The 23,805-nt window shown below is 44.9% G+C and overlaps 2 protein-coding genes across 14 annotated transcripts; one reads left to right on the top strand and one right to left on the bottom strand.

Moving 5' to 3' along the window:
- Positions 1 to 38: 38 nt before the first annotated feature.
- Positions 39 to 15,847, bottom strand: pbrm1 (polybromo 1). 12 transcript variants are annotated; one of them, XM_076989262.1, is made up of 30 exons: positions 15,695 to 15,847; positions 14,816 to 14,961; positions 14,403 to 14,500; positions 12,542 to 12,689; positions 12,286 to 12,435; positions 12,047 to 12,157; positions 11,866 to 11,934; positions 11,684 to 11,782; positions 11,498 to 11,583; positions 11,174 to 11,265; positions 10,480 to 10,696; positions 10,099 to 10,240; positions 9,615 to 9,709; positions 9,092 to 9,371; positions 8,674 to 8,779; positions 7,803 to 8,442; positions 7,401 to 7,612; positions 6,806 to 6,988; positions 6,560 to 6,717; positions 6,088 to 6,342; positions 5,567 to 5,712; positions 5,270 to 5,427; positions 4,765 to 4,948; positions 3,879 to 4,077; positions 3,264 to 3,465; positions 2,808 to 2,963; positions 2,177 to 2,335; positions 1,556 to 1,605; positions 1,056 to 1,269; positions 39 to 818 (listed from the first exon to the last, which is right to left on the bottom strand). In XM_076989262.1, the coding sequence occupies exons 2-30, from the start codon at positions 14,948 to 14,950 to the stop codon at positions 646 to 648; spliced, it is 4,917 nt and encodes a 1,638-aa protein (XP_076845377.1). In that variant the 5' UTR covers positions 14,951 to 14,961; positions 15,695 to 15,847; the 3' UTR covers positions 39 to 645. The 12 variants fall into 12 exon arrangements, with proteins under 12 accessions (XP_076845377.1, XP_076845380.1, XP_076845379.1 ...); XM_076989265.1 differs by having other exon boundaries at positions 6,806 to 6,985; XM_076989264.1 differs by lacking the exon at positions 15,695 to 15,847 and adding an exon at positions 15,492 to 15,614.
- Positions 15,726 to 23,785, top strand: gnl3 (G protein nucleolar 3). Of its 2 annotated transcripts, XM_076989278.1 has the most exons (15): positions 15,726 to 15,891; positions 16,121 to 16,179; positions 16,300 to 16,440; positions 17,168 to 17,287; positions 17,373 to 17,462; positions 17,612 to 17,747; positions 17,852 to 17,955; positions 18,164 to 18,308; positions 19,919 to 20,006; positions 20,375 to 20,552; positions 20,986 to 21,128; positions 21,285 to 21,421; positions 21,563 to 21,735; positions 22,965 to 23,019; positions 23,217 to 23,785. In XM_076989278.1, exons 1-15 carry the CDS (start codon positions 15,879 to 15,881, stop codon positions 23,309 to 23,311), a joined length of 1,677 nt encoding a protein of 558 aa, XP_076845393.1. In that variant the 5' UTR covers positions 15,726 to 15,878; the 3' UTR covers positions 23,312 to 23,785. The 2 variants fall into 2 exon arrangements, with proteins under 2 accessions (XP_076845393.1, XP_076845394.1); XM_076989279.1 differs by lacking the exons at positions 15,726 to 15,891; positions 16,121 to 16,179 and having other exon boundaries at positions 17,168 to 17,286; positions 17,371 to 17,462.
- Positions 23,786 to 23,805: the final 20 nt, after the last annotated feature.

Here is a 23,805-nt window from a genome sequence, read left to right as displayed (position 1 = left end):
GCTGAGATTTTACTTTTATAAATGTACACTCAAAAAAGTACTCCGAAACGTAGTTTATTGAAACACTGAGTCAGCACCAAATGTAATTTGCGCCGTATTGTTTTACAGTTAATGAAAGTAAGAAATTATGAAAATCACTTCTTATGGCAACCGACCAACCAACCAAAAAAACACACCTCCCACCTCAGGCAGGCGACCATTTTACTGAACCAAAGCTGGGTTCAAAGTGCCCAGAGACTTCAAGGAACCATCAAGTTAAACGTAATGGAGAAGAGATATAATAAAGTCATCAACAATCGAGGTTTCACATTTTATGAAAATGAAAATGTATGAAAATCTTAATAGCAACAGTTAATAACAAACTAACACACAAGTGTATTCAAAGTGCTATGAATCAAAATTAACACTAAAAGCCAACTGGCCACACAGACCCACATATGAAAACTCTACAGATTACTCTTGAATTACAGAATGGACAAAAATGATTTAGACCACTGGTGTCATGCGCCAGTCCGGGTTGCCAGACTTTAGTGTTTGTCTTGATTCAACACACCTGATTGAACTAGCTCAACTTTGCCAGTCAGTCAAATCAGGTGCATTAGAGCAAGGTAAATCCTTCTAGTACCGACATTGGACGTCTCCGGTTTAGATGTTTTGTATGTTGTAAGTGTGCCGAATGTTCAAAGTGTCTCTCAGCATTAGGTCTCTCAGCCGCCACAGGGCGTCGGCCATGGTGGTGTGGGCTCCCTTGCTCTGTAGCCAGTGAGTGGGAAGTCTGCTTTCCTGTTCTTTTGTGAGGCGTACATCTTTTCTTCGGGCTGAGACAACACACACACACACACACACACACACACACACAGTACAGCACCTAAAGAATTGCCACACTTGTCTGCTTACATTTAATGCATAACACTTTCCTACCAACACCATTAAAGTCCAAAGGGTCTTCAACAATTTACTCAAACTTTTAACACCTAATTGTATTAATTGTGTTCTCCTATTGTTCTTACAATGTACTATAATTTAGAGTGTAGAAAAACATCGCAAGCCCTCACCTGACAGTGTCTGGTCCCATTTGCTAATGGTGGAAGATTCCGCATTGAGTCCCTCTATGTACCTCAGGTAGGCTTCAGAGTGAAGGAGTCGTTGTGGTTTGGGTGGAGGTGCCACAAATATAGGGGTGGAGGGCTGTAGCAGGGCTGGCTGTCCCACATGTCCCTGCCCAGGGTAGGGTGGTGGTGCCTGTTGGCCAGGACCCATCATACCCACCTACAGAGAAACATGTCCCTGTGATTCAGTGTAAAGTTCTGAAACGGGCACCAGGCAAAGTGGTGTGGGAATGGAAAGATTCCTGCTGTAGGCGGGATTCTCACCAGTCAAGACCAAGCGAATGTGTGTACTCGTACTTACCTACATTTTATGTTGAACTCATCTATAATGACATACATATAGCTTTATTTATAACATTCTGCCTGATAGACATCAATAGTTCTTCTGATTGTTGAGTGTAAATTTGAAGAGTATTAGCAGGTATTGCGCGGCTGTTCAGCATTACCTGAGATCCATAGGGGTTTCCTGCAGACCCGGCGACCATGCCGTTCACACCTGTGAAAGGTAATCGCACCACATGCGCCCAATGAGGTGAGGTCACACCTGCGGGAAACTGGACTATATATATGCTGCGTAGTGACAGAGTCCCGCCTCTCCGTGCACTTCTGTCTGAGGCACTGCAAACTTATCACCCCTGACCGCTACATGTTAAGATGTTTAGAGCTTTTCCTTAACATTACTGGGAAATATCGATACTGGATAATGTTACTGTAATATTGTTACTGTAATATTGTGTAAAACAGTTTTTGTATAGTTTGCCTGCAGGCTAGGTAACTGCATGCAGAATGAAGAAGTCCTTTAATGTGGGGTTCCATCTCATAACAAAGGCACATGTTTTTGCCTTGTCTGTATCGCCAAGTGAACACCACGTCTCTGATTCGGTCCGGTTTGCATGGCTGGTTCAGACAGGTGAGAGGGAGCCCCTGAGCCTATGGGACAGGTAGCCCCTCCAGGTAGAGTTTGAGAGGCAGACAGGAAGCAACTGCAGAATGGGTGGTGGTAGTGGTTGTGGCGGTGGGGCGTAGGGTTTAGGGTTTGGTGGTGGTGGGGGTGGAGCCGTCCTTACCCGGGTGAAGCATGCCCGGGAAGCCGGACATGCCCGGCGGGAAGTAGGGGGGTAGCACAGGCACCCCCATATGATGTGGTGGCATGCCAGCCACAGTGACAATGCCATCAACGGGCCCTTGCAGGGGCAGCATGGGCAGCCGGTAGCTACCCATCATGCCTTTGAGGAGCGAGAGGGGGGAAGATGGCAACAAGAGATCCATGCATCAGTTAAACATGCAGTCTAACTAGGAAGAGGGAGTTCATGCACGGGGCCTAGGAAAACAAGACAGAAAGCTTCACGTGTCAGAAATGTAATTATGAAACGGAGTTTACTGCATGTACAGTAAGTGTTACGTGGACTGTTGATTCATGCACATGCAACTGACTGTCTAAAAGGGGAAAAAAAAGATTTGGGGCTTTTAAGACGATGACAAGAGGAATGCATTAAAAATCATAACATAACTGCTTCAAGATGTAAATGTAAGATGTTAAAAAAATCGTGCTTGCAGCAAATCTGAGGCACTCCGTTAAAGGTGAGTGAGGAAGAATAAGGAATGACTGGAGAAATAAAGAGTACTAGCAGTTTAGCTTCATATTGCAGCTCTGTGTGGCACCTGTGAGGTGTGTCCACCATGTCTGGGAGGGGTTACCTGCCATAGGTGTCATGCTGGGTTTAAGCATCCCCATAGGGGTCGGCGGGGGCACCACCCCCATGAGCGCCCCTACTGGGGTACCTGCTCTTGGGGAGTTCTGTTGATGGGTCGCCCTCTCACGCTCTTGCTGTTCGGCTACTTTAGCTGCCCGCTCTGAAACACACACACACACACACACACACACACACACACACACACACACACACACACACACACACAATGAGCCTGAGGTATGATCCAGTCCACTGCTTTATCTTTGCATCACAGTCCACGTACTATCTCAGTATCAGTATCATCATGCCATCAGAGTATCGGTATCATCATGATATCAGAGTATTGGTATCATCATGATATCAGTATCGTGGTGCCATCAGAGTTTCAGTGCTGAACTTTTTTGTCTCCCAGCACATCACGCCTCACCGAACAAGCCACGCGTTTCCGAAGCGCTCTCACCTTCGTACTCCGCTTTCTTGGCAGACTCCAGGTTCCGCCACTCGGTGCCGACCAGGCGACTCAGCTCCCCGAAGGAGAAGTCCGGGTGCTGGGCCTTGATCACGGCCCGCATCTCACTGCTAAACAGGATGTAGCCGCTCATGTTGATCTTCCTCTTGGACCCTTCCTTCTTCGACAGGCCCTTAATGGACTTGGGCAGGGACTTCAGGACACAAACAGTGCAGAGGACACGAGTGTTGTTCAACAGCTAAGGCCAAAACTGTAATCCCCTGAGTGACGTTAGGCTAAACGGTTTGTAAAGCGTTTGTAGCTGCGTTAACACAGGTGGTCCAGTCTCATCTTCAAACCATCCAGCAGGCTGGAGAGGTTTTCAAATAATTCATTAGTCCTGTTAGTTGTTTGGGTGTGTTAGGTGCGCTCTTGCTTGGCTGGATCAACAACTTGCATTCGGTCCTTTGAAGATAAGACTGCCAACCCCTGCATTAAACTACATAATATAGTATTATATTGTAGCGCAAGCGTACGTATGCGGTTCATTCACACACCTGTGCACATGCAGTGTCGGGGTTACCTGTGCTGCGGGCGTGGTGCGAGCTGAGAGGGGCCCTGGCCTACCTGCGCAGGAGCGTAGGGGATGATGTCCAGGTCGCTGGTCAGCGGCGTTTGCAGTGGGGCCATGCCCTGGACGTCGGAGCAGTCGTCATCCCCCAGGTCCTCCAGCTCCTCATCTGTCATGTCGGCAAACTTGGCCTCTAGCTCCTCGATCTTCTTATCCAGTAAAGGGGAGGGCTCCTTCTGGGGCACCAGCAGCTTCCTGATGCAACCACAGCTGAGTGACTAAATTACACTCTGGGAGTAGGACAAATTTCTCACAAGTATCATAGCATTGACATCATCTTGGATATTGGAGGTGTTCAAAACGATTCTCTCCCTAGCACTGTGTAATGATATCTGGGCTATGGTGCTTTTAGACTAATCGTCCCTGTCAACTTGTTTGAGCTTTGAAAGATGTCGAATGCCTAGTGTAACCCAGATTTACTGGGACTATCTGAGCATGATATGTGTTTTGAAGTTTACTCTCTATACTGATTAGACATATAAGAAACACATACTCTTCTGTTTGAAGCAATCGATTTACACCTACTCTGTTTATTTTAATTATTTTTGACATTAAAAGATTAGATTCTTTAAAGTAACTATCTTATATTTTGATGACAGGTTTGCACACTCTTGGTGTTCTGTTCAATAGCTGCAGCAGCACTTATGATGCTTCTCCATCAGTCCAAAAGACATTCTCACATATGCAGAGCACTGGAACATGCATTTAGTCAGGTGTGTCCAAATGTTTGACTGGTAGAGTGTGTGTGTTTGTGTGTGTGTATATATAAAAAAATACATATATATATATATATATATATATATATATATATATATATATATATATATATATATATATATGTATAGCAATGAAGAAAAAATAATTAAATAATGTATTTCTCGCCTAAAATAATAGATTTCGTCCTCTACTACTTTGGCGGAGAGGGGGAAGCGTTTCAGGCCTTTAAACTTCTTCATCTGTCTCTCGCTTTCGATGTAGCGACTCTCACACAGCAACACGTCCTCCTCCGGCACCTCGGTGGGACGGCAGGACAGGAAGTCTTTAAACGAAGACACTATACACTTGCCTGAGGGACACACAAGACAGGTGGGTTAGAGGGAGCTGGAGTAATTTGTGTAGTGTAATAAACCTATACTGTATATACAAAAAAAATATAAAAATTACAAAAACTTAAACTTGTATATAAAACCTTATATAGGGTAAAGAGGGCAAAATAATTTATATAGGGTAAAAATGTCAATACACTGATTTTGTTGACACACCCTTGAAACAAAAGCATATATAGCACAAACATTGGTCTCCAGCTCTACTGTTTAATGCTTTTAATCAGTGTGTGAAGTAAAGTACAGTCTGACCTTTAACCCAGAGGTGGTGCAGCGAAGGCTACCTGTAATGCAGGTCAAAGGGCAGGACTCTTCCAGGTTGCTAAGGAACACTTCCTTTTTGTAGAACATCTTTGTGGGCTCATGTTCAGTCTCTTCCGGGTAGATGAAGATTGGCCCAAAAAAGTAGGCGACCCCATCCCGCACCCACATTTTCTCAATCCTGTTTTGTCACAGGCGAAGCAAAGATATCACATGATCGGCTTGTGTTAATCCGTCACAGTTGCATATGTCGTTACATGTCAAACTACAACAGAGAGTTTTAACATAAATGTGAGCATCGTGTGGTGTTATTGCTCTACCTGCCCACCCGGTGGCGCACAAGGCCGTGAGAGCGGATGTAGACGCAGTCGCCTACTTTGAGCCAAAGGTCGTTGTAGCAGAGTTGTTCGTAGTACTGGCATCCTGGCTCACCGTTGCTCACCTCCATAGGGACATCCTCCCTCTCCTGCACATAGAGCGCTGTGGTTACCTCAGAGGACCAACACGAAGGTGGACATGTCTTTATTCATAAAGTAAATCATATTCAAATTTAATTCATAGAGTAAGGCTTGCTAAAGAATGTGCTTTTCAACTTCACTGTATGGCACTTTATCAATATCAGGTTTTCCTACTGAGTGCTGTGAGAAAATTCTGATTAATGGGCATTAATTTGTGATCCTACAAATCACCGCCTGATCAACACGGTGATGAATACTTGAATCCAGATATTTCCTAAAAGTTTCTCTTGTGCAAAGTAACCAGCTATTACAACCTCATCATTTTGAAGTCCTCAGTATGTCAATAAATCATTTTGTGGTCTGTTTAGATCTGTAGTGATCACCTTATCAATAATGGAGGCTGCTGTTTTGGTGTCCTCTGTTGGTTCAGAGGTCTTCTCACTTTCCTGCTTTGGAGCGAACATAGAGGCCACTCGGACGACAGGCAGAGGCATGTCACGAGGGGAGAACTTCACGGAGCTCAGGGGCATGGTCCACATCTTGATCTTCTTGAAGGACTTGGTCTTGGCCGAGTAACGTGACTCGCAGACGAAAACATCGTCAGCTCTGAAGCCGTCAGGGCTCAGCTTGAAGTACTCCTGTGGAGGGACGGCGGCCATCAGCAGACAGGCGACAAAGACAAAGAGCGAACGTTCCAAAGGTTTTGAAAAATGGCTGCAGTGTGGTAGGAGAAGTGCTAAAAATGTAATGTTTTCTACTCAATAACACAGAAGATGGTTCTGCACCACCTTTGGGAAACCAACCACAAACAAAACTTGATAAATGTTTCACAACACAAGTACAGGGAAACTGTACCTTAACAAACATGACGACGCATTTGCCCAGAATTTTGCTGACTGGGACTTTGTTGTAGTAGTCGCTTTTAAAAACCTCCTTCTCCAGGAATTTGCGTGTGGCCAAATGAAAGGTCTCACTGGGTCTGTAGAACCAGCACCCATAAAGCCATTTCTCTCCTGCAGACAGACACACAGACAGACATGCTTGGTGTAAATGTTGCAATAGATTGTCCACTGTTTTGCTGTCACACTGTCAGTGTAATACCTGCATCGTCCTGCCAGAGGCGCTCTATGCATACGATGTGTGGCTGAAGGTTGGGTTCAGCGGGCTCTACGTAAACGTAGTCTCCTACATGGTACATCCTGTCACGAAAACTGCAGTCCTGACTGTACGTGCGCAGGAGACCCTGCCACGTCCCACCACCAGAGTCCTCACTCTTCTCTGCTTCTGGTTTAAGGGAGCAGAGGTTCAGAGGTTCAACAAGCAAGAATAATAAACACACAAATAAAACATGAGAAATCTTTATTTGACTAAAATATTTGTGTATTATTAGCATATAATCAATTTGTAACTAATGAAATAAAGCTATAACCTTGAGATAAAAGTGATGTTAGTAGCCTAAGTAACAATGTGTATTGTGTTATTGGATTTCAAGTATGGTGAGTGGATGGTCATGACATGATCAGCCCTAAGCCAGTAGAAGAGCTTAAAGAATAGCTTCTACAGTAAAAGAGCTTAAAGAATGGCTTCTATAGTAGAAGAGCTTAAATAATTGTTTCTGTAGTATACGTGTTTAAAGAATGGCTTCTATAGTATCTATAGTTTCTACGTGTTCTAAGTTCAGAACATTTCCACATACCTTTTTTTTCCTCCTCCCTTTTCAGTTTGTCCTCCTCCAGCTCCTTGGGGAGCTTCTCCTTCTTCTCCTTCTCCACGTCGCTGTGCAGGTGTTTGGCGGTGAAGCTGAGGGCGGGGCTCAGCAGGATCTCGCCATTCTTGCACAGCTCGTCTCTGATCCGTATGAAGAACTGCTGCAGCTCCACCGCGTCCTCGTAGATCTCCGAGTCCGTCCTGCCGGCGACGTCACCCGGAGATACAGCCATGGTAAAACCGACATGGTTAGATCGCTCCTGTGCGTTCACTCAACCAGCCAATATCCATGCTGCCATGCGTAAGCTGGAGTCAAACATCACCTGTTCAGGTGTTTTAAACTATGGAAGCTCCAGATACATCTACATGGATGAACGAGTCAGCGTCTTACCTGTGCATTCGCCTGGCCTTCTCTAGCACCTCGAACATGTGGTCCTGGAAGACATCCAGCCGCTTGTAGCGCCCCCTGTCCACGTTGGCACGTATGATCTCGAAGTTCAGCGGAGGTCTGTCTGGGTGGCTGGGGTCCTCGGCGGCGATCTCCGCCAGCGAGTCGCTGTAGCAACGGCCTTCGTCATCCTGGTGACCCAGCACGGACACGAAGAGGCTGCGAATCAGCTCCTGCAGGAGGCGGGGCACGTCTGGGATGTGGCCGTCGTCGCTGCCCTCCAGGTCCCGCCTGGTCTCCAACAGGACCCTGTGGAGCACCAGCGCGTCCTTGTAGATGAGTGACTCGGGCTCGTTGTAGGTGCACGCATTGTTGAACATGAGCACCAGGTCTTCCACCAGTGCGTCCACGTCCTGGTACTTGTTGGCCAGCATGTGACTCTTGACCCTCTCCATGTCTATGGGCCGCTTGATGGCCACGTAGTAGTCCGGGAGCTCCGCCCGTGACGGCAGCCTCAGGAAGATGGTGCTAAGGCGGCGGCCGCGCTTGTCCGTGTAGTTCTTCACCGCCTCATAGAGCTCGCTCAGCTTCTGCTGCAGTGGGGTCAGATACTTGGACTTCTTCGGGGAAATGCCACTCTTCCCTGCCATTAGATAATAGGGCTAATTAGCATGTTCTCATTTGCATGGTGCTTTGCAGCCACGTTATTAGCACTGTTAGCACCCTTGGCGAATGCTTGACAAACATTTCTTTAAGCAATATCCCCCGTTTCATGCTAGGTCGTAAATACGATCTGATATAGACTTCTGTCCAAGAGGTTCGCTTTTGTCTGCGTATTTGTGGTAGATTTCATTTACTCATAAAAGTGACATACTTATTTTGAGCTTTGGCGAGATGATGTCGTCGTCATCGGGGGCAGGGCCGAGCTCTCTGCGTTTCTCCCTCATGACCTTCTCCAGAGTGTTAGCGTCATTGTACACCTGCAACAACACAACGCCAAGCATTCTCAACGTTCAAGTATGACAGGCAGGTACGAAAGCGCTAGGGTTTCTACTGTTCATACTGTACCCATTCATAGTCCTGAGTAATCACAAGGACTGCCACTAACTGTTTAGCTAGTCTAGCTCCCCATTCTGGAAATACGCGAAGTCTATATAATGGTGTCCTCATGAATGAAAAGAGGTTCACAGATTTTGAATGTAATGGTAGCATCTCAAACAGATGCTCGCAGTCTTAACCACCATTGCCTTGTCCCGCTAACTGACCCAGGAACAGTCTAGTTGAGCACCCACCTGAGAACCCTCTTCATTGTAATGCCGGGCATTGCGAAACATCAACTTCAAGTCCTCCAACATGACGTCCTCGTTGGGGTACCGGTCGGCGCGGATGTTGTGGTCCACGGTCCGCAGGTCCATGGGCTCCAGGATGATCTTGTAGTAGTCTGGATAGTCCTTCTTGGAGGGTTTAACCATGAACAAGTCGCAGAGTCGCCGTCCTGTGCCCAGCTCACGAGCCTCTGTCACAGCCTGGAACAGGATCTTCATACGGTTCTTCTTGGTATTCTTCTTATGACTAACGGTCATACCAAAAAAAGAGATACAACATAAATTTAAAAAGAACTTGTGATGACCTGTGATGCAAGTGACAATAAACCACAGATCATGGCATTCAAACGAATGCTGAAAATGAGCCATAGGGATGTATGGGACTTTAGTCTGGGTGTCTTCCCCCTTATGATTCAGTGAGAATCACTTCACCCTTATGATTCAGTGGGAATCACTTCACCTTATGATGATTCAGTGGGAATCACTTCACCTTTTGCGTTTGGTGCAGCCACCATCCGACAGGGTGGAGGAGAGCATACTGTCTCCATCCTCCTCCTCTCTCCTCAACAACTCCCTCCTTTTCAGCTGAACACACACACACACACACACACACACACACACACACACACACACACACACACACACACACACACACACACACACACACAGAGCCTTACTGCAGTGGGATAATTAGTGACCACCAGAGTCAGAGTGGCTAATCGGGAGATTCGGGAGGATTCCCGATGGGCCGGCTCATGTTTGGGCCGATTGGGAGGGAAAAATAATTTTGGGCCGGATTTGGGCACGAAACTCCCGGGCTGAAAAAATGGCCCACTCCGGCCCTGGTGACCACTGAAGTTTAATGACTGTTAATGACTAAGTTTCATAACTTGATGAATGCTTTTCAATTTGCAGGACACATATTTATTGTTCCAACTTTGATTTATTTTTCTCCATCAGAATGTGAAGCTTACCTGCAGGAGATGCTGCAGTTTTAGAGCCCGTTTATAAATGTGAGAGTTGGACACATTGTAACGCTTGGCATTCTCAAACATCAGGTTCAGCTCGCCGTGAATCTGCTCCACACTGTCATACTCATTGTTCTTCATCTTATCTCTGCAGTCAGGAAATTACGCGCTTTAACTAGCTTGTGTAAGAAATGTAACCAAGAAGCATTTACCTAGGCTTGACGGTACACATTAATGGTCAAATATGGCAATAATATTTATAAATGTTTTTCTACTTAATTCTACAGAAGTGAACCTTCCATAATACCAAACTGAACATGGATGTCCATTGTCGGTTCATAATCTGCAGAAATAACATTTGCAGCCTGTGGAATTGCCGCTACCCACCGGATCTGCTGGAGGGACACAGGCTGGTTGATCTGGTGGTAGTAGTCGGGGTAGTCCTTCCTGGAAGGCAGCTGGAGGAACGGCTCGGCTATGAGCTGCCCCTGCTGGTTCCTACCCCCCCGCACCACCTCGTACATCTGGAAGATGGGGTTGGCCATGTCGATGTTGGAGTGGATGCTCTCAGCCTCCGACTCGCCCTCGGGGTAGTGCACCGAGCCTGGGGAAAGGGGGGGATGGGGGTAGGTGTGGGGGACGGGGGGTAGGTGTGGGGGATGCTGGGAAATGTTCGCCGTGCTCCTACAGGCCGACTAAATGCACACCGCCCACTTTTCTTTTTTGTGTGCGTGATCTCATTTCTAGTCCAAAAATAGTATGACAGGAGGACTAAGGGCGCGGATATTCTTAAACTGCTTCATATGAGTGAAAGACGAAATCACGTTTGGTTTGGATTGTTACTATTTGCCCTCCTCTGCGTACATAATTGTCTATTTCACCATCACCGCTTTCTTTACAGGTAACAGGTACCTGACACAACAGGTGTTACTTATGTTGTACATAGAAAACTATCAAACAAGGATTAGAAGTGCCAAAACAAACCCAAAAATCTAAATCCTACATGTGATTTGGTCAGCTGAGTAGAACGTACTACAGCTCTGCATGTGATATACCAGCACTGTGTCAATGAAGTAACTACCTGCCAGAATCCCGTCTTCATCGCTCTCTGAGCCGTACTGTAACGCCATGGTGATGGAGGAGAGTCTGTCTCCATGCGCAGACCTCCTGTTCCTGTTCAAACACAGACCAACCCAAACACTGTAGTCTGTATTCATCTGTATTAATTGTGATAGTTTCCCTTAAATTTTTATGCAATGTGTTAATTGCTGTGAAGTAATCTCAGGAATGCTTTTCGTTTCATTTTTAGGACGTTCTCCCGGACACTACTTTGCTTGTAGTTTCTACAAGGACCACATAGGACACATAGGACACACAGGACACGTCAGCTGGCTGGAGGACGCACCGGATTCGGATGCTGCTTTTAACAGGTTCTGTGTGCTCCAGTTCCGTCTTCCTCTGGGCAAAGATCTTTTTGATGTTGTTGGCATCCTGTAAGTTCAGCATGTAAATAAAACGCTAGCTCGTCCAATGTACAAAACAACAACCTAAGTAGAGATTTATTAGAGATTCATTAGATCGATCAGTTTACCTTGAACACCTGTGAACCAGGCTCATTGTATGTTTTGGCATTTCTGACCAAGAGGTCGATGTCCTTGGCCATGTGATTCACACTTTTGTAGTAGCCAATCTAGGAGGAAAAAAAATTCCATGTTTCAATGCAAACAATGGAGATATGTGACACTGAAAGTCTGAGACACATTTGACACATACCTGTATCCTCTGAGCAATGGTCTTCAGATCTATTGGATCTTTGATAATGGCATAATAATCTGGGTATTGCTGGAGAAGAAAAAACCGCAACTCGTCAAGACAAATGTTACGTAAGCAGTGAATCTGTGGATCTCGCAGTTCTCAGTACATGCTGCGTGTTTGCAGCGTGATGATCTCATACTATTTTAGATGGAAGCCTCTGGAAGAGTTCACTGATGAGACGGCCATGCTCGGTGTACGTCAGCACAGTGTCCAGCAGCTGCTCCAAAACCTCCCTAAGACTGGACGCAGGCTGAGAAAGGACAAAGGAGACACCCAAGTGCAGAAGACCACAGTTTACTGGCATATTGTGGTGGCACAACAGCTTTTATAGGGGCTAGAGAAAGCAGGAAATAAATTAAGAAAGAAAGAAAGAGAAACCTCATCCTCTGTTGAACCTCCGGGATTGTCGTGGGCATCGTCGACATCATCGTCATCTTCGTCATAGTCTCCACGCTGCACAAACTCGTTTTTGGTGCGAATGTAGAGGTCCCATAACTTACATGCAGCTCGGTATTCTGGAGTTTCGGGCTGGAGGAGGAAGAAGAGGGGGAAGAGGAGGAGGAGTGGGTTATATATATGTTTTCTGTATCTGAAAGACTGGGCTGTCCAGGTCCATTACATCATAATGTCTTACTTTGTAGTAAGCCTTAGTGTTGTTGAAGAGTAGCTGGAAGTCAACCGTGAGCTGCTCCACATCATCATACTCCTCCAACTTCAGCTTCTGCTGAATCTTCATCATGTCGATAGGCTGCGACACCACATCGTAGTAGTCTGGCTGATTCCTTTAGCGGACAGCAGGAGTAAGACCCAAACCCTTACAGCAGGGCTATCATGCTTATGCGCAACTCCTCCCAAAACCTACTGAAAACCTATTCTGATTGGGGGTGCAGGAAAAAATCGATTCAAGCTCGAACATTGAATCATTCAGAATCGATTCTCTTTTTATCTATTTTTTTTTTCGGGTACGGGTGTGCCTTCTCAGCCACCGTAGTGCTAGGCAAAACCGCTAAAGTATGAAGAAAAAGAAGTCCAAACGGCTCTGCGGTCTTTGAAAGCAACCATTTGGAAACACTTTAGATTTTACTGTCAACCCGGCCCGGGTAAGAATGGGCTTGATCGTTTTCACACGCATCAAGATGCTACAGATGATATTCGGGAGTTACAGTGACTATAACTTAGTTCATTGAGCACACTAGTTTTGTTTAGATAGATATTAGACTAGTTATTTAGACAGAATACTGCTGTAATACTGCAAAGTCGTGGTCAGAGGTGAATTTCGGTATAGCCAGTGTGTATTTTATTTAAAATAATTAATACCCTTGAGCCATTGTGTCTTTGGACATAGATAATGCCGTTTGCTGTGATTGATAATTAAAGTCTAGCTCTTATTTATGCACAGAAACGTAAATCGACAATATAAACTGTAGCATCTTTATGCAGATAAACGAGGGGAGTCGGAATTCAACACAACACCGGCTGAAAGCCAAATCTGTCGCACATGAAATGCTACAGGCACTGTTCTAAAACTGATCAGGGGTGGGTTTCCCGAAACGTTCGTAGCGCTAAGTACTTCTTAACCTCGTACGTTTCATACGAGGTTACGAAGTACTTAGCGCTACGAACGTTTCGGGATACCCACCCCTGTTCAGTTAAATGTATTCAGTTCAGTAGATATATGCGGCTTTTAGAAAATAAGGTATATATATATTTTTTTCATCTGTGAAGTTGAAGTTCTGGAAGCTAATGTAAGCTTACCCAGAAATAGGCAGCTAGCCTGAGCCTAATTCTTGTACGAAGCAATTTGTTGTTTTTACAGAAAGAGCAGTATTTTTGTATAATTAAATTTTTAAGTAGTGGCTAGTTCTGACAGCTAGCCTAAGCCAACCAATTTTGTTTATTTTACTACAGTTTTATTTGTTTAATATAGTGTTCTGAGTGTGGGCCTTTAAAGATATTGTATTGTGTTTGTACAAGTTAAAAACATATGTGCAAGAATAAATAAATCATACATGTTGTCTTGGCTTTACCTTTGTGTGTTTACATTATTGCAATATGTTGATAAAACCTTTACAATTATAATATCTTTATAAATGTACTCTGCTTTCATGCCAGCAGACCGGAGTAGCTCATTTTGAATAGAGAATCGTTTTTGAATCGGAAAATAATCGTTTTTGAATCGAAATGTTGGGATCTGAAAGAATCGGGGGAAAAAATCGAATCGTGACCCCAAGATTCGATTATGAATCGAATTGTGATTCACAGCCCTAATTCTGATACATGGATCCAGTCTGGATAGAAACCGGGACTGAGAAAGTATGATTACACTACAGCCCCGGGATCAAATATAAGGATTCAGATCAATCTAAGGTACTCTAAAGTGCACAGTATTTGAAATGCCATACCAGGTTGCACTGATGGAGTTTTAACCCCTCTACTAAAATCTACCCCATACATGTTAAAAAGAGAGAACCACAAGAACCAGTGAAGCTGCTCACCTTCTCTTCGGAGCCCTAATGAAGAGTTCACACAACATCCTCCCCTGGTCATCCTTATAGTCTCGGACTGTGTTGTAAAGTTCATGGCACACTGCAATCTGACAGGTTACAGGTAGATAATATAAATGCAACCAATGCCTATTTTTCACTAACTAAAATAAAACTAAGGCAACTCATTATTAGACACATACTCCAGCTGCAATACTGTAATATATATATATGAGTCTAAACTAAACTGTATGTATATATATATATATATATATATATATATATATATATATATATATATATATATATATATATATATATATAGAGAGAGAGAGAGAGAGAGAGAGAGAGAGAGAGAGAAAGAGATGGTCACATCTATATAGATGGAAACAACTGTACAGAGAGACGCGGAAGGATCAACTGACGGGATCAACTGTAGGAATGTTGGCGGTTCTTCTCCTTTTGCGGCTGGTTGAGGGGAGTGATGCAGGCTGACTGTCCTCAAAATCCCCACTCAAACTGCTGGACGGGGAGGTGGCCCTCCTCCGTTTAGACCCCATCTCAAAGGTTTCTGAAAACAATCAATTTGAACAAAGACAAAACGCATGGATAACACTGAAAGCGACTAATTATAATAGTACATTCATTGCGACGCTTAGGCACTAATTGTTCTAATTAAGATATCACTGCTGTGCTAAATAAACGCAATAAAACAAATGGCATAATCTCATAATCACCAGCCTAATCCCGGTTTACTGGCGAATGCAGATTAAGTCGCATTTAATTCTCCGTGCTCGTGCAATGCTGACTTCAGGAATATAATAATGACAATGTCGTTAAACACTTATTTAAAACAGACGAGCAGAAGGATGCAGATGTGTTAGTGCTCATGGTACACATTCTCGGCGCACAGATGTTGTAGTTGTCTCCTCCTGTTAGACCTTGTCCATCAGCGGGTGGACGGATCACAACTCGTCATTAATATAAATGATCATAACGGCCACATTCTGCAGCGGCTCTTATCTGCGATGCGCAGTTCTCGCGTACGCGTGCACGGATAACGTTGACGGACGCGTGCATACACAATAATCCCATGCATACTCCGGTGGTGCTGTAACCGCAGGTCGGTGGTGCGGTAACCGCAGGTCGGTGGTGCGGGGTGACAGGTTGTGCGGGGACACGGACACAAAGAGCCGCTAGCGGAGCCGCTAACGCTGCGGTGTTACCCCTCATATGACGGGCGGGACTATTAAACGTGCACGACCCAGGCGTGGCTAAACGCTTCGGTGTTACCGGAGCCTTACCTGCGGTTCCCTTTTAGGTTTCTTTTGCAAGTGTGAGGGGAGCGAATACTCGACAAGCCTGATTGATTTATTAGGGAGAGAGAAAAATTAACCATTTCGAGTCAGCAAACGGAACCGGAAATAGAAACATCGTTGGAACGCACGTGCGGTCTGTTCCACTGCAGCGGAGGATCAACGTGCAGCCATGAAGCGTCCGAGTAAGATTACAGACTCGTATATTACATTATAGTCTTAATATAACCGCGTTCGTTTGAAGTTTCCTGGTTTACAGTTATCCTTTAGCGAATGGTTCTTGTAAACTGAGGGCCAGCGACACGCTACAAGCTGGCTAGAACAGCGATCTAGCTAGGGTAGCTAACTATCTGGCGTGCTAGTGAGGTCGCTCACGTTAAGGGTCTTTAAATCATACACATTTGTTTCTTTTAGAGTTAAAGAAGTCCAGCAAGCGTCTGTCCTGCGCGAAACGATACAAGATTCAAAAGAAGGTAAGAGTTCATGTAGGGTTTGGTCAGTGCTAATTCGGGCCTCCGTCCCTGTGAATGTGCACGGTGCGGTATCATCGCCATGTGACGGGTTGTTTTATACGCTTATTTTTGGTCTGGTAGGTTCGGGAACATAACAGAAAAGTGCGGAAAGATGCGAAGAAGAGCGGAATAAAACGGAAAATCAAGAAGGATGTCGGTGTTCCTAACAGTGCTCCTTTCAAGGAGGAGGTTCTTCGAGAAGCGGAGCAGAAGAAACAGGAGGTGCGCTTGGGTTACTCGCGCTGGCACAGGTGTTGTGCCCAATACCGACTCCCCTCGTTTGCAGATGATCGCGATTTTCATTGTTTCTATAGATAATATAAATAAATGATAATCTTTAATTATCCATCATAGCAAACGGCGCACTGATTCATGGCGGTTAAGATCTTTTTAATGTAATGTATTACCGGAGCACACAGGTGGAATAACATACTTGCTATAATTTCACCTCTGATCACGGGACTTCACAGTATTACTTTGTTTCTCGTCATTACTGACAACTTTGCATCATCTACATCTTAGTGACAACCTGACCTATTTCCTTTTAAATACTATTTTTGCCCAATATTCCCTACTTGTGTCTGATTATCCAGTTAGGACAAAACTAGAGTACTCAGTGAACTAAGTTACAGGACTGAAATGTCTGGTTAACGTCTTTTCTTATTTGTTGACTTATCTGTTGTCGGTTATTGCATATAAAGCATGTCTCTATGTTCAATAAGTGTTATTTTAATAAGGGGAGTATAATTTTGGTGATGCCAACACAACGCCTGCCAAAATTATACTCCCTAATATAATCTGTAGCGTCTTTATACACATGCAAACGAGGGGAGTGTAGGGTTCTGCTGAGGAGTCTGAATTCGGCACAACACGGACACCATTGCTATTAAGTGGTTGTCGTCAGCATTTTGCATTGGTAACTTGTAGGTTCTTTATTTGCGCGTGACAGCTAGAAGAGCTGAAGGAGAAGAACAGGCTCGCAAAGCAGAAAGAACGTGCAGAAAAGAGAAAGAAGGAGAAAGATGTCGCCACTGCAGCCGCGGACCCCAAGTCGAAGAAGGCAAAAAAGGTAAGTGTGTCGAAGAAGGTTATGGTGGGATAAATTTAGCACTGTTCTCTTCAGTTTAACTTTCATGATGTTATCACTTTTCTAGATGGAGAAAGCTAAAGCGCAGAAGAATGCCAGAGCGGCGGTTGCTCAGAAGAAAAGTACAAAAAAATTCAGATGCAGCGAACTGAGCAAGGTAAAACTCAGTAGTCATGTCAGACATAATTAAACTTCAGTATTTTAGTCACTTCTGAAAAAGTCATTAGGGAACCGTGATTTTTGTTCAGAATAGCTTAGAACACAGTAGCTGTATGACTTTTAGGCTAAAATTGACGTTGTCTTCAGGTAATTGAGGCTTCTGACGTGATACTGGAGGTGCTGGATGCCAGGGATCCTCTGGGCTGCCGATGTCCTCAGCTGGAGGAAGCTGTGTTGAAACACGGTGGCAAGAAAAGACTGTTGTTCGTACTGAACAAGATAGGTAATGTCACATGGTTTCCTCAGTGCGAGTCTGACGTGAAGCATGAGCTGAAAACAAATTCTCACATGATTATTCATTTATTGTGGTGTAATTTTGTTGTTTAGATCTTGTCCCTAAAGAAAATCTTGAGAAATGGCTTGAGTATCTTCGAGCAGAGTGCCCCACACTCATCTTCAAGGCTACCACATGCTTACAGGACAGGACTGTGGTACGTGTGAAGCAGCCATTCATAATTTGGGTTCCAAGGGTGTCCTGTATTGCCAACTCTGTGGTTTTCCCTGTTCCAAAAGATCTGATTTAAATAATCAAGCTCAACAAACCAGTGTTGTAAAATGTGAGAATGTCCAGTCACGTGACAGGAGACTGGTAGTTATGTAGATGACACAACAGTCAAACCCTGTGTGGGGTTTTTGCAGCTGGAAAAGAAGCAGAGGGCTGCTAGTGGCCTGGTGGACCACAGCCGAGCGGGACATACCTTTGGCCGGGACACTCTGACGCAGACGCTGGAAGATTTGGCCAACAAGCAGGGCGGTGACAGCATGATCAAAGTTGGTGTTGTCGGTAAGACAATTTGATGCATGATTGACCCTACTGGGCTCTAATTTCGAGGCTGCGCATGAGCTGGGTGGAGATGTGGACGGGGGAGTGTGACGTTTCAAATCTGGCCCATTATGGCTTCAAATTGCACTTGTGCTAGTGGCTCCTCTGACTTGCGCTCATCACAAATGCAAGAGCAATGCAGCATTTCCCTCACTTGAATCAGGCACATAGACCGTCTTCTCACATTAGGGTTTTGATTTTTTTTTAAATTTTGATTACTAACTAAATACAACCGAGTTGTATCTTATAAGATAAGCAGTTCAGTTGTGACTAGTAAATGCATGCTGCACACTAGGGGTGGGCGATATTGGAAAATTTTTTAGCACGATTTCTTTTGCATAAAATCACGATTTCGATTTTTTTATCACGGTATTCCATCCCAAAAAGGGGGAGGGGGCTACAACGCTTTCTTTCTAAGCAGATTTTAATGAGTGACACTTGATAAAGTGCACTATTGCACTAAATATACAATATTTCCCAGCACGTTAAACTTAAGTTAAATATTTATACATATAGTCGAAATGATTCGAAATAATTCACTTTATAACATTATTTAATGGTGGTTTATTTTCAAAATGCCCAATCTTAACATTTTCACGTTCTCTCATGTTTCATCCTGGAATTACAAGAAGCTCGTATTTGTTAACGTAATACAGGAGAACTGTTCACAAACAACCCTGTTCTCTGCTAAATTATGTTTTCATGACTAAAATTTATTTAGGGACACAATATTGCTATGGGGGAATATTTCATGTCATTTTTCATTTAAAAAACGCATTACTTCTGTTTCTGTTGAGAAAAAGTTGTGGATTTAGGCCCTGGTTGCCCACTAGATGTCACTGTGGAGTGTGATGATTCGAACGTTTCACAAGATCTAATCATTTTCCGAATCAACTGGCTCATTTGATTCGATCTCCCAAAACTCCACTTTTGGCATCACTACTGAAAATGTAGGCTGCTTAATAATGTGTGACAGCCTTCTTAAGTAATCTTGCCTTTAATTGGACACACCTGCCAAACTAATAGGCACTCAATAGCATCAATGGGTTTAACTGACAAACAAGAAAATCTTACCTCATCACTCCTAAGCACTTTTTGCATAATAATTTGAAACAGTGTATTATTGAGTGACTTATTTTGGCAATACTCTGCATTGCCAAGTATGTTAGAATTTTTCAGAGCACCGCCATGATGCTCGTGCCTTGTCGCCTGCTCACATTCAGCTTTTACAGGGAGTGAGAGGAGTTATTGTGATTGGATATTGCAGGCACACACGTAAACAGACCTGCTGTTTTTGTTTGCTGCGTGTGATCGGGCTAACCAACCCTCTTTTTTGTAATTGAACCGTTTTGTGTCGCATTAGAATGTGTGCCACAGCTCATGCAAATGGTAACCGTTTCCGCCACGCCCATGCGTTTCTGCTCCTCAATTTTGCATTTGCGGCCCATCCACGTAAACACAGCCCACCGAGCCCCGACTCTGCCAAGTGATTTATTTATTTATTTTTCCTCTTTCATAACTGTTTGATTCTGTGGAGCGCTCTAATCCTCGTCTCTGCTTGGCATCTACAGGTTTCCCTAACGTGGGGAAGAGCAGCATCATTAACAGCCTGAAGGGGCTGCGGGCGTGCTGTGCTGGAGTAAAGCGAGGGATGACCAGGTGCGTTGGTGTTTGAAACCTGCAGGAGCCCCTCAGCTTCCCAGTCCAGTCAGGATCCAGTCTGATCTTCGTGCATCTTTTGATGCTCCCCAGCTGGGCAATTGGGTTTGGTTTGTTGGCAGCCACACAAGTCCAAACATTCGCGAGTTTGAGTCAGAAAAGACTGGACTGGGAGCTCGGGCCATTCTTCTGGCTTGTACCGTGGGTCTTTTGAAGCATGATGAACTGTAGTGGTCTGACCAAAGCCATGGAGTCTGCATTCAATCCAACCCTGACCTTCAAGGAGCCCGGTAGTGTCCACTTTTGAGTGATTGCAATTCGCAAAGAACCCACCCGCCTGAAGTCTCTCTTGTACGTTCCCTGTCCAGATGTATGCAGGAAGTGCACATCTCTAAGAAGGTGAAGATGATTGACAGCCCAGCAATAGTGGCGTCGCCGTCTAACCCTGGAGAGAAGTTGACCTTGCGGAGTCTGCAGGTGGAGGAGGAGGGCGGGAGCCCCGTGGAAGCGGTCAGAGTTCTGCTGCAACACTGTGCCCAGGAGCATGTGCGTACAGCCCTCGAACACTTGCGTTACAGCCCGGGGTTGTTCTTGGGGTTATGTGTGACTTTGTAAACTCTGTGTATTCCCTTCTGTGTAATCATAGGCCATCCTAAACTCTGCATATGAATAATGTTTGGTTTTTATATAGCAAATATCACCCAAGTGTTTACTTTGGTTTATGTAATGGCAAACACAAGCCAGAAATATAAGATCGGAATGGATGATTGATTTGCTCGTCTGTAGCAGTATGGGTGCACTGCCAAGTCCTGTTTCCCAATGTGGCTTTTCATGGAATTCCAGTGATTTTCTCAGAATTCAGCCTTGGAATGCTGCCATGGTAATAGTCCGGTTCAGCGACAGGAGTCATCGGCAGCAATTGAACAGTGTTTGCAGTCCTAATTATTTCAGTAATAACATTGGACATCTTCACCCTCAGATCATGCTACAGTACAATGTCCCAGACTACCGAAACTCTCTGGAGTTCCTGACCACCTTGGCCAAGAAGCGTGGTTACCTGCAGAAAGGAGCCCTGCCCAACGTGGAGATGGCTGCCACTGTATTTCTCAATGACTGGACAGGGTAGGCCGTCTTCATCGCAGTGGACTGGTTTTAGCATCCAACGCACACACCATCATCAGATTAAAATGGCTTATTTGAATTGGTGTCTTGCTAGCGGGGGGGGGTGGGGTGAGAATTGGATGGGAATTGCAGTGAAGTTTGTGTGTGATCTGTCAGGGCTAAACTGAGCTACCACAGCAAAACGCCAGAGAGGCAGGGCCTTCCTCCCCACCTCACTGATGCCATGGTAACGGAGATGCTCACAGGTGTGAACATGGAGAGAATAAACATGGCCAACGAGCAGATCATCAAACGTACGTTCCTCCTCCGCTTTGCTAACGGGCCGCGCGTGATCGTCAGCTCAGCATGTGTGAAATAAGACTGCATTAATGATGATGGGAGTTATTTCAGTTCTGCTTATGTAGTAAATGGTTGTTTTTTTCCCTTCTGTATAGGCATAAAATGCCCTAATCAGGCGTTCAGCATATGTTTCAACTCGAAGGGCCTAACTGCTGGGCTTCTGACTGTCAATGAGATTCCAGAGGAGAAAGTGGAGGAAGAGGAGGGGGAGGAAGGAGAAGAGGAGGACATTTCTGAGCAAACGGAGGACATGGAGACAGCTGAGGAGGTACTTGAACACATTTCCCCAGATGCTCTTCTGTAAAAGTGTCCCTATAGCTGGCAGGTGTGGGGTTGCCCTAAATGAAGCCCTAAACTCCTCCTACCAGCAAAGGATTCTGGCATATCACAGCTAAAGCCTGGTTCACACTACACGACTTTTCAGTCGTCAGGTTTTTGTGCCGTCCGCACTACACGACTGGTCGTGCTGTAATCGCGAGTCTTTCAGTTGTTGTGGCGTTCACACTACATGACTAATCGGCGACGCGGGCTCACGAATTACACGACTGGGGAATCGCCGACTCATCTGGCTGCCGTCCAAAAACACGAGAACACGAAAACGAAACTCTCCCAGAACCAGCAACACCACGTAGAAGAAAAAAACAATGTACATGTACTCCACATTTTCGTTATTGTTATTTTTTTTTTACCGTTTATACACTCCATAGTCCCAAGTTGCCAGAATTATTTCATCGTTGCAGTGAACATATAATCAATCGCACTATTTCTCCAGTGCTGTCACAATAACTTAAACACAGTGTTGTAGTAAAGTTGTAAGAAAGGTGAGGATTTTGTGTGTTTGCTGGGTTACTGTTTTGAAAGCATTCTTGAAAGTTTTTTACATTCTTCAGAGATATCTTCAGCGGTGCTGCGGTTCTCTCCACGTTCCCATTGGCTGTAGCTAGACGCTGCTGCCGACTCGCAGTCGCCGACTGCTAGATATTAAACATGCTAGATATCTGCCAGTCGTCTGCGACCAGTCGGCGACGGCTCGGCGAGCGTCTTTCAGCAGTTCACACTACACGACTGAGCGAGCGACGAGTGATCGCCGATTCGCCTCCGACCACAGTTTTTGTCGGCGATCAGTCGGCGACTGAAATACCAGCCTAAAATTGTGTAGTGTGAACGAGGCTTAAGGTGTGACTTCTGAGGTAGATTCACTTCCCCTGCACGTTCAACACCGTTCTGAAGATGTGGCTTATTCTGTTGAAGTGACCCTGCCAGCCGCTGATGGGTAATGATGAGACGACATGTCAGATAGATCTATGATGTCATTCTAATCCAACTCTGAACTCATCAGCAGCAGTGGACCTCCTAGCCAATGACCACTTTCAGTTGTGAAGACCAACACTGGTGGCGTTTACCTTAGCTTGACTTTGTAGCATTTGTCAGTGTTACAAGGTGGTGTTTAATGGTGCATACTTATTGTTTACTCTCGTGGTTAAATTGCCTTTTTAGGTCAAGACCCCTGCTTCAGAGAGAGAACTGCCTCAGAAACCACTGCAACAGGAAGGCACGTGTCGCTCAGGTTTCCCTTACACCAGCACTTGCACCTGAACTAGTGTTTAAGCTTCTCTTACCAAGTGTGTGCTGCACTGATGTAGCCCAGCATTGGCTGGGTACAATGGGTATAATACCCCGAGGCCTCGCTCACCTATAATGCATGAAACGTTTATAGTGTGCTTATAATGGACATCTTTGTCCCCATAGGTGAACAAACAAAAGCAAAGGCAAAGTCTACCTTGGTCAACCCAGCGCTGCCAAATGACGACGACGCCTATGATTTCAGCACAGATTTTGTGTGAAATGTCCACACCGAGGGCTTCAGTGTGCGCGCGCCTACTTTCTCTCTCTCTTCACTGAAATGGAGAGCATAGGACCTATTGTGTACATGATGGATAATTATACAAAAGACTTTAATGCTTTTTTTAAAGAGCTTCAAGTATGTGACTGAAAAGGATATCTATATTTCTGTAAGAAGCTTAATTGGTCTTTCATTTGACCAGTGTACACCCATTGATTGAATCAGCCAAGTAATGAGATGAGAACTTGGACCCTGAGTTCTACAAACAGCTGTACCTCTGCTGACTGTGTTGAACTATTGTGGTTTGGACCCTGGGTTCTACAAACAGCTGTACCTCTGCTGACTGTGTTGAAGTATTGTGGTTTGGGCGCACCCAAATACCAGCAGGCACTATCTCGTACCTTTTTAAAACCATCTGTACATAGCCATGTGATGCAAAAACAGAATTGCCTAATTGATAAACCTGTTTAAATGATTCATGTGTAATGTGTATTT

The sequence above is a fragment of the Brachyhypopomus gauderio genome, unplaced genomic scaffold, assembly GCF_052324685.1.
Source record: "Brachyhypopomus gauderio isolate BG-103 unplaced genomic scaffold, BGAUD_0.2 sc66, whole genome shotgun sequence".
NCBI classification, from domain to species: Eukaryota; Metazoa; Chordata; class Actinopteri; order Gymnotiformes; family Hypopomidae; genus Brachyhypopomus; species Brachyhypopomus gauderio.
Note: the sequence above shows the minus strand (reverse complement) of the source record. Positions and strands in the feature narration are given on the sequence as shown.